General features: G+C 39.7%; 1 protein-coding gene across 1 annotated transcript in view; it reads right to left on the reverse strand.

Moving 5' to 3' along the window:
- LOC130097409 (transmembrane channel-like protein 7) overlaps positions 1-9,606 on the reverse strand; it is a 29,239-nt gene extending 19,633 nt beyond the window's left edge. Inside the window, exons 1-2 of the mRNA XM_056264237.1 lie at positions 9,491-9,606; positions 758-983 (exon numbers count right to left, since the gene is read on the reverse strand). Coding sequence (XP_056120212.1) covers positions 758-983; positions 9,491-9,512 — 248 coding nt within the window. The 5' untranslated portion in view covers positions 9,513-9,606. The remainder of the gene's footprint in view (positions 1-757; positions 984-9,490) is intronic.
- Positions 9,607-10,607: the final 1,001 nt, after the last annotated feature.

The raw sequence follows: 10,607 nt of genomic DNA on the forward strand, positions 1-10,607 counted from the left end.
GAGTCAGAATTTGGCGTAAACAGAATGAGAACATGGAACCATCATGCCTTGTTACCACTGTGCAGGCTGGTGGTGGTGGTGTAATGGTGTGGGGGATGTTTTCCTGGCACACTTTAGGCCCCTTAGTGCCAATTGGGCATCGTTTAAATGCCACGGCCTACCTGAGCATTGTTTCTGACCATGTCCATCCCTTATGGCCACCATGTACCCATCCTCTGATGGCTACTTCCACCATGTCACAAAGCTCTAGTCATTTCAAATTGGTTTCTTGAACATGACAATGAGTTCACTGTACTAAAATGGCCTCCACAGTCACCAGATCTCAACCCAATAGAGCATCTTTGGGATGTGGTGGAACGGGAGATTCGCATCATGGATGTGCAGCCGACAAATCTGCGGCAACTGTGTGATGCCATCATGTCAATATGGACCAAAGTCCCTGAGGAATGCTTCCAGCACCTTGTTGAATCTATGCCACGAAGAATTGAGGCAGTTCTGAAGGCAAAAGGGGGTCCAACCCCTTACTAGCATGGGGTACCTAATAAAGTGGCCGGTGAGTGTATGTTTTGCAATAAGATTAAATGTGAATGATATTTAAGTTTTTTTTTTTTTTTACCTTACTGGAATCGAAAAGAATCGGAATCGATAAGCAGAATCGAAACTGAAATCGTTAAAATCCTAGCGATACCCGACCCTAGTGAACATTCGCAGACACTTCACATGATGATGATGATGATGATGATGATAAGGAACGCACTTCTCCCGCCGCTTGTCCTGCATGCTCTTGGGAAGCTCCCGCACGGGTCTAAGCTCCTCCCCACTGTGAGTCTGCTCCGCCCACTTCCCACTGCTGACGGACAGCTGCCGGCTCCGCCCACTGCCCCGCCTCTTCACGCTGGACTTCCTGCGGTACAGCAGAGACTGGTAACTGGGCAGCTGATCCAACAGGAGATGACCAACCGGAGCGGGCCGATCCCAGAACACTGATGAAGACAAGCACAGGAGATGATGATGCTCTCTCACTCTCACACACACTTGGTTATGCCAGTGCCGCATCCGATGAAACGGGTGTGACTGAGATGAATTCAAGGAAATTCTGAAGGGAAAGCCTCCAGTTTTAAACTGAAGTCTCATTATTCTGTTCAGCAGATTAATAATTTCCTTGATGCCATATTTAACCAGCGAAGACCTAAACAAGAGACTTGTTTTCCTGCTTTACAACTGTTTGTTGAATCTGTTTAATGGCTATGAGAAAAGCTACACTTGAGGAAATTGACCAGCCCAAACGTTACAGACTTAAGAAACACATGAGTGCTGTTGAGCAAAGATTGAAGATCTGTCATAAGAAATAATAATATATAGTCATGATTCCCCATGCATTTATTTTTCTGGGTTTGTTTTGCCCCATTTTTAGTGACTACATGACATCCTTAAACATCGGGACCTTTAATATTAATGGTTGCCGGGGCACAGCAAAGAGAGCTGCTTTATTTGATTACTTAATCTTAAAAAAGCAGATATAATATCGCTTCAAGAAACTCTTACAAAATCAGGCACACTGGGTTAGAGATCGCAAGGGCAACACTTTATTGAGTCATGGAACAAATCTAAGTGCAGGTGTTGCCATGCTCTTTTCGTCTCGTATTGGTAACCAACCAGTAATGCTAGAAATGATGCCTGGTAGAATATTGCGAGTAGATATTACTCTTGCTGAAATTGATTATACTTTACCAAGTGTTGGTCAGGAGCGTGTTCTTTTCTTTGGAAAACTTTCTGATGCTTTGTTACAGCGTCCTCAAGATAATGTTGTTGTAATGGGGGGGATTTTAATTCTACAATAAATCCATCTTTAGATCGGAATCATGATGAACCCCATCCATTATGTGCTGGAATTTTGGATTATGGATTAAAAACCTGTGGATTTATGGAGGGAGGCTTGTCCTGGGGTTAGACAATATACTTGGTTAAAGGGATAGTTCACCCAAAAATGTAAACTCTGTCAGTAATTACTCTCCCTCATGTTGTTCAATCCCGCGAGACTTTCGTTCATCTTCGGAACACAAAGTAAGATATTTGGTTAAAGAGAAATTCAAATAGATTGTCTGGAGCCAGATTGGATCGTTTCTATGTTAGAAAAAGACATAGAGATAGGTTTTTTAATAGTTGTATTTCTCCTTCCTTTCTCTCTGATCACCATTATTGTTCAATATCTGTCTCTGTTGTTTCTTCTAAAATCTATAAATCACAGTGGCATATCAATAATAGGCTTTTACAAGATCACAATTTTGTTTAATTTTTCAATCTTTTCTGGGAATCTTAGAGAGAAGAGAGAAATAGATTTCAGTCATTAAGTCAATGGTGGGATATTGGCAAAGTCCATATAAAGATCTTTTGCCAACAATGCACAAAGTATCGGAAGCTTAAAAGAAGAAATGAAGATTCTCGAACAAAGCCTCAGAAATGTTCGTGATGACGTCTGTTGAACACATCACACAGAGTAAGCTTCTGTTGAACACATCACACAGAGTAAGCTTCTGTTGAAAAATCTGTTGGAGGAAAGAGGGAAATTTGCTTTCTTAAGAACTAGATTTTCCCAACTTAATGAAATGGACATTCCCACCACTTTTTTTTTTTTGGACTTGGAAAAAAGCCAAAGGAGCAAAAACAATTCCATCAATTGAAGCTTCCAAATGGCCGAGTGATCAACAAGAGATTCAGTATCATGCCATTTCTTTTTATGAGGACTTGTATTGTTCTGACCAGTGTGATGTTCTGGCCAGTGTGATGACTCAACAGCAGACCAGTGTTTACAGGATCTGCCAAACATTTCAGAGGACGAAAGGATAAAGCTTGACAATCCTTTAACCTTCTCGGAGGTTTCACAGGCTGTTCAGGAGTTGAGCCTCGGGAAGTCTCCTAGGTTGGTGGACTTTCGGTGTAATTTTATCAATCCTTTTGGAAACTAATGGGCCAAGATTTGTATGATGTCCTTTTGGGATGCATTAATGGAGGGACTCTGCCTTTAAGTTGCCGGAGAGCAATGTTAACATTGATCCCCAAAAAAGGAGACCTTGGATGCCTAAAAAACTGGAGACTAGTTTCACTGTTGTGTTGATTTTAAAATCTTGTCGAAAACATTGACTAACAGACTCAAACAACATATGGCAACCATAATCCACGTGGATCAAACTTTTTGCATCCCTAAACGGTCGATTTTTGACAATTTATTCTTGGTGAGAGACATCATTACTATTGCAAAAAGACACAAGTTGGATATTGGTTTGCTTTCTTTGGACCAGGAGAAGGCTTTCGGCCGAGTAGACCACCACTACATGTTTAAGACTCGGGAAGCTTTTGGATTTGGTCCATACTTTGTAACTTGTATTAAGCTGCTGTATAGTGATATTAATAGTATGCTTAAGATTAAATGGATCTTTGACTAGATCTTTTTCAGTAACTCGAGGCACCAGGCAAGGTTGTCCCCTATCAGGCCTTCTGTACGCGATGTCTATAGAACCGCTTTAATTATGCTGAGGAGACAGTTATGTGGTGTTTCTATTCCTGATTCCCCTGAAATTGCCCCCATTACACTTACTGCTTATGCGGATGATGTAACGATAGTTATAAACAATTCTGAGGATATTAACAGGTTAACATCTTGTTTAAATAATTTTCAAAAAGCATCATCTGCTTGCATTAATTGGGGGAAATGTACATCTTTTTTTGCTGGCTGATTGGCAAATTCTTGTACCTCCAAAATTGCCAAAACAGTGAAAATGGGGCAGGGATGGATTCAAAATGCTTGGGGTTTACTTCGGTAATGATCAATATGAAGAGAAGAATTGGGAGGGATTAGTTGATCGTGTTAATTGTAGACTTCAGAGATGGAGATGGCTACTTTCGCAGCTTTCTTTTAGAGGAAGATTGGTCATTAATAACTTAATTGCCTGAATGTTGTGGCATAAGTTTACTGTTCTAGACCTTCCTAAAGACTTGCTTAAAAGTGTTCAAAAGGTATTGGTTAATTTTTTCTGGGATGGATGTCATTGGCTTCCTCCAGGAGTCCGTTACCTTCCAGTGGCAGAGGGAGGAGTTATACATCTGGAGTCAAAGATCTTGGCAATGAGGATGCTAACATTGCAGAAACTAGTGTGTAGTTCAAATAATGTGCCATGGATGTTTTTGGGGAGATCTATACTTAAAGATATTGGTGGAATAGGTATTGACAAACAATTATTCCTAATGAAGAAAACTTTTGTGAAAAAGAAAAGTTTTCTGATCTGTCTTTTAGTTTCTGTGTCTCAGTGCTCAAATCATGGGACTTGTTTGAAATATCAAGAACTGTTGAGGAGCATTATGGTGTGGAAGAACCTTAGCTCTTTTTGAGCTTCCATCAAATGCATCTCAGTCTTTAATCAATAGATTTTTGAATACTGGTGTCACTAAAGTTATTGATTTAAGTAGAGGCCAATGGAGACCTTCACAGTCAAGTTGGCTTGAACTCTCTTAGATTTATAGAAGGATTTGTTAGGGGTTTTGAATCCTCCTTTCCTCTATCATTAGATCACTTTGTTGATCATGTTTTGGAGGATGGTGTTGTATTTCTGAACTTTCCTCAGTTAAAAGTGTTTCCTAAAGAATGTGGCATTGATGACTCGGGTTATGTTTCCTTATTAAAGGGTTATGGAAAATTGGTTTTTGATTGTATAGGGAAAAAAATATTGTATCACATATGTGTTAAAACTTTACATATGGGTCAATTGAAACATCGAATTGCCCATTTTGTGCTGCTTTGTATACTATTTTTCATATGTTTTGTGACTGCCCTAGACTTGATCCTATTTTTGTAATGTTGAGAAAAATAATAACAAAATTACGGTTTCTGTATACTAATAGCTTATTTATATTGGGCTGCTGTTATATGAAATCTTTACAAGAACAATGTGTACTTGCTAATTTTGTCATAGGTCAAGCTAAATTAGCAATTTTGAAATCTCATCAGGAGGAGATATTTGTATGGTGTCTGTTTTCAAATCCTTAGTGGAAGCAGGAGTGGTTATAGATTATATATATCACAAGCGTGTTAATCAGTGGCGTCATGCCCATTCAAAGTGAGGGGGCACGTGCCCCCTCAGATTTTTCCTCCCTGATAATTTTTTATTTCTTCAGTCTTGTTATAATCAGATTCAGCGCGTTGTTCATCTTCAATCCGCAGCGGTGCCGAGCAGAGCGCACGTCAGAAACAGAGGACAGGGTGTGTGTGTTTGTGTGTGCGTGCGTGTTCATCTGAGCCTCATTGGTCTGTCACTGCTCGTCAATGTCAGAATATTTGAGATGACGAATCAAATCAAAGTAGGCGGGCTTTATGTTCACAGAAGCTGAGCGCGAATTTTAGCAGTGAGACTCGACGCTTCAGTGTACAGTCAAGTGCGAGATGTAAGTAGCTAAACTAAACATTTCATATTTGACAGTTTTTTTAGTTCATAAATGTTAAACAAATGACAAAAATAATCAGGCACACGAATATACTTTTGTCTAATTTCGCCATTTTGAACTGAAAATAGGCCTATGTAACGTGACTCGTAATGTAGGCTAATAGTTTACTGTCATTGTGAGGGGAAAAGACGTTTTCATTGTTAGGCACAAGATTAATAATGAATGTGTACATATTGAGAATTAATATAGTACAATTTGTAGCCTTAAGTAAATTAAAAAAGCTCAGCTTTAGGAGGGGAAGGCAAGATCAGGAGACTGAGAGAAAAAGAAAGAGTGATGGATACAGGGCCGGATTATCCATAGACGGGATTGGGCGAGTGCCCTAGGGTACCAGCCAATAGGGGGGCACCAAATGATTAAGAGAATGACTAAACCTTTAAAATAGTTTTCATGTTTTGTATATATATATTATTTTGCTGGAAGAGATGCAGATATAAAATTAACAATTAATCATGACATTTATACAGAGAGAATATAAAATATGCATATAAAGAATTGCGATTGGGTCAGGTCACAGTAGCGTATTTCTTTGAAATTAAGAAAAGACAGAGACATCGATCGGCATCAGTAGAAGCCACTAGCAGCGAAAAATGCCTCAACCGATACTCAAGCAGCTGCTAATGTTGTGAGCAAAGGCGGTAGCCTAAGTCTAGAAAAAGTTGTTCTGCTTAAGGTAAGGCTTATTTACCATTATTTCTGGGCAAATAGGCTAGGCCTAATGTATGTGACGCTGTTGTCGATTTGAAATTTGGAACGGTTTTCTCTTTTAGCTGGTTGCTTAGAGATGCTTATTACATGCATAATTTTTTTTTTTCAATCGGACTGAATTCATTCCGATTGATGAATCTGAATGTAGTGTTTACATGAACGCTAAACATGTGATCGGGTTGATGTGCGCGTTTATACGCAAGCTTAAAATCGGAAGAGGTAACGTTAGTATGCTGAATATATAGTACAGATTTTCCAGCTGTTTGTGCATAATACCCATCTCCTACATTGGTTCTTTATTTGTTTTAAACAGCAGGCTTAATATTTATCCATATCTGGTCATAATTTGGGGACAATGAGCACATGAACCGTTGTTGTACCGTGTTGCTTATATTTATCAGTAAAAATGCCCCTCCCTTCTCGCGTCCAAAACCAGTCGTCTCTGGGTGATAATCCGAAAAATGACTGGTTGGTCCTGCTCCACTTCCCAGACGCTGAGTGAAAGGAGAATTTTAAATTGACGGGACACCTAATTATATGACACTTTATTCAACAGGAAGAACATTCCGAGCGTCATACGTCATTACGCTATTTCAACGTCATTGCACATGTACGCAGTCCTTTCAGTTTCGGTTTTTAATCCGATCAAGTGTTTACATGTTCTCTCGATCGGATTAGAAAAGGAAAAAAACACCCCTTTCAATCCGATCGAAATTTGATTCCGATCGAGCTCAATCGGATCAATAAAGGTTGAATAAAAGCTTTTCAGTTCTATTGAGCCGTCAATCCGATTACTAATTGATTTGGTTGCATTTAAATGTTTTGCTGCTGTGCGTCTCTGTGGTGCTGAATTTAGCTGATTCTTGGGCTTGCTTATTTGGTATATGATTTTTTTTAGACATAAGGTTTTGCATGTAGTCCTCATACATGCCATTTATTATGGAAATAAAGATATTTAGTATGACATGTTCATGTTGCACTAGCATTTGAGTTGAATGGGGTGGGGGTGGGGGGCACTTAAAATGTGGTCACCCTAGGGCACTACACTGTGTTAATCCGGGCCTGGATGGATAAGAAGTGAGAGCAGGTATTGACAAATAATCTGCCCACTGACATGGTTTTAAAGCTATTTCTTATCCTGTTTTTGGCCTTCAAACGTCTTGAAATGCACATATCAGAGAAATAAAAAATTTTAACCCCCTACCCACCTCAAATTTAGGACCTCTGTGATTATAAAGCCCTATCTACGGCCCTGTATTAGGCATAAGATCAATAATGAATGTGTACTGTGAATGAATTTAATAAACTTAGTTAGGCTACCTAGCTTTCCTAGTAGCTTTCAGTAAATAAATTCGTCTGAGAAAATGATTCATAAATCAACCTATCAGTTGACCCTATGTTTACTTTCTTCACTGACAGACAAAAATGAAAAGCCTATCAGTCAAAGCTCAACTTAAGGAGTTTTTTTTGGCCTTCAAAACATCTTATAATGCACATATAAGATACACATATACTTTAACTTAGTCCTCAGATAGAGGAGTGTTGCCGCAAGCTCCGTTAAGGTATTTCTGTCCCTCCCAAACTGCATTGAAATAGTATGTTTCGCAGCCAGAATTAAAAAAATTTCAGGGGGAGAAACCCCCCTGACCCCTCCTAACATGATCCATATCACCCGTCAGAAAACAATTGCAACGTCTCAGATTGTGCCCCCCCAGAATTTTGGCTTGCATGACGCCCCTGGTGTTAATAATGTCCCCTTCTTTAAATGGAGATGGGGTGTTAAGGAAGCACTGGTTACAGTGAATGAGTGTGGGGGGTTGGGTTTTAATTAGTAATGAAACTTATTTATTGGGTGTATTATAATTGAATGTGATAAGAACATGGAATACATATGTTTATTTATTTATTTAAAAAAGTAGTTTGTTGAGGGTTGATTTGTGAAGGACTACACGCCTGCGCACATATAAAGCGCATACCCATCCACTGAACACGTGATGCGCATGTGCGCGCCGTCTGCGTTTTCGCGGTTTGCGCAGAGTAAACAGATAATCGCTTTCACCATCGAACCCGTTTCAGGGAGTGTGTTCTCGGGCCACCAGATGCGGATGAGCGGCCAGATCGCGTTAAGGGTCTTCTGTTAGAGGTGTCCTGTTAGCGGCCGCTATAAGTTAATTACTAATGATCTTTACAACGGAAGTGAATCAATCAAAACTAACTTTATCTGGACAGAGCTGCTGTAAAGCCTAAACAATCTGTTACTTTCTATTATCCCTGTAAAGCTGCTTTGAAACACTGTTAAAAGTGCTTTACAATGAAGGAGACTTGACTCTATTCGTATTGTAAATCCAGCAGTTTCTCTGTGTCTCGGGTCAGGACGCTCCTAAAGCTGCGCATCACACACACACACACACACACACACACACACACACACACACACACACACACCATATATGTTTCTAATTTCAGCTTTGAGAATGTGTGAAAGCGTGTCATGAAGCATCTCTGTGTGTGTTTGATGATCTGAAGAGATTCAGCTGGTAAATCTGGCCATAAACACACTTCAGTTCTGAGAAATTACCAGATGTAAGAAGCATAAGCTAAATCATAAACATAACCAGTATTTTACCGTAATTATGCTTATGATTGACATGCTTATGCCTGTCTAAAACATAATTTTGATTTCGTAGCCTACATGCTTTTGACGATGTTTTACTTATGACTAAATAAAGATAAATAACTTAAATGAGTTAAAAAAGCCTAAAAATAATGTTTGTTGAACCGTGTTAATATAAATATTATATTATAAATAAATGTGTGTAAGTGTACGCGCGAAGAAACATAAACTTGAAACATAATCCCGTCAGGATGAGTTTCAGTAACATGATCTGATCATTCAGGAACACACACACACACACACACACACATCAGATACAGTATCATCAAACACGTCGAGACTCGCTGCGCATATTTTCCATTGATAGAGTTGCGAAAGCAAAAGAAAGAAAGATAACTTTAATCTTACTAGTTGAACCTGTGATAATATATTTCATCCAGAACTGAAAAACAAACACACACATCTCGGTGTGGCTGGTTTCGGTTTCACTGATTCACAAACAAACAAGCAAACTATCAGTCAGTCAGCGAGCGGAGTGCAGCCTAAACTCGTCGTCTCATCTCAGTTGGTTAAAACTCATTCGTGTGAGTAATAACACGCAAAACTCTGACAGCAACAGGTATGAGATCCAGAATATCGTCATCATAAACATTATAAACACTATAACCTCACCCGCATCGGGCGCGTCCATCATTGGCGGATCCGGACCAAACTCAGCCGTGATTCTGTTAACACAGACTCGGTGTCAGTGAGAGAGAACTGTGCTCCATGTTGTTGATGTTGTGTGTGTGTGTATTCGACGTCTGCGCAGTGCATGACGGGCTGAACGAGCCCGAGTGACGTCACGCAAGCGCGATCTGGATCGGTCAATACTAAAAGGTTTACTTGCCAAAGGGGAAGGAATCTCCAGACTTTCAGGCACTCCATGTGGATGACAACATTATCAAAAGTATTGACAAAATGTTATATATAATTTCATATGGAAAAATGGCATCTACTATTATATCAAGAAATCTGTTGTTTAAAATTCTTAATTAGATGGTGGCCTCAATCCCAGATAGCACACGTACATCTGCAAGATGTCTGTTAAAGATCACTTCATCTGGAAAGCATCTGCTGTTTACTAACATCTGATAGACATCTTTAAGATGTCAGTTTAACATAGGGTGAATTGCCCTAATGTGGGACACTGCCTAATGTGGGACACCTAAGGTCTAGTGTTTGTAGGCCCCCCATAAATACATGAATGACAGTGAAACTATGGGTTAGACAAAGCTGTGGTGTCATGTGATCAAAATCACATGACTTATCAAATGTCCAATCATATTTGAGGGTGGAGCAATCATCAAACAGGAGACACCTTATATCCCTCCTCGTCTCCTCGCTCCTCCGTCCTCCATCCTATGACCCGGAAACCAATCGAGCTCAGCCATCTTGAAGGACATCTCAATTCTCTAATTGCACCGCGAGGAGGCGAGGATCGAGGAGTGAGGAGGCTTCCAGAGGAGCTATGAGCGAGGATGCACAGGTGTACCCTTTGCAGAAGAGTTTTATCGACTAAACATGACGCACGTATCAATTCTCCTCCCCCTTCACATCTGTCACAATCATTTGAATTTATACTTTACTGTTGTAGTTTACATAAACCACACAACTCACATATTTCAACAAGGTATCTTGCTTTATTATTATTTATTATGAATTTCTTAAATAAACAAACTTTAACAACATAAGGGCAGATCCTTTGAGCGCTGCTGATGACGCAGTGAAGTGACGCTCGAGTGATCAA

This window comes from Rhinichthys klamathensis, unplaced genomic scaffold (genome assembly GCF_029890125.1).
Source record: "Rhinichthys klamathensis goyatoka isolate OS25496 unplaced genomic scaffold, OSU_Roscu_1.1 h1tg000219l_1, whole genome shotgun sequence".
Lineage (NCBI taxonomy): Eukaryota > Metazoa > Chordata > Actinopteri > Cypriniformes > Leuciscidae > Rhinichthys > Rhinichthys klamathensis.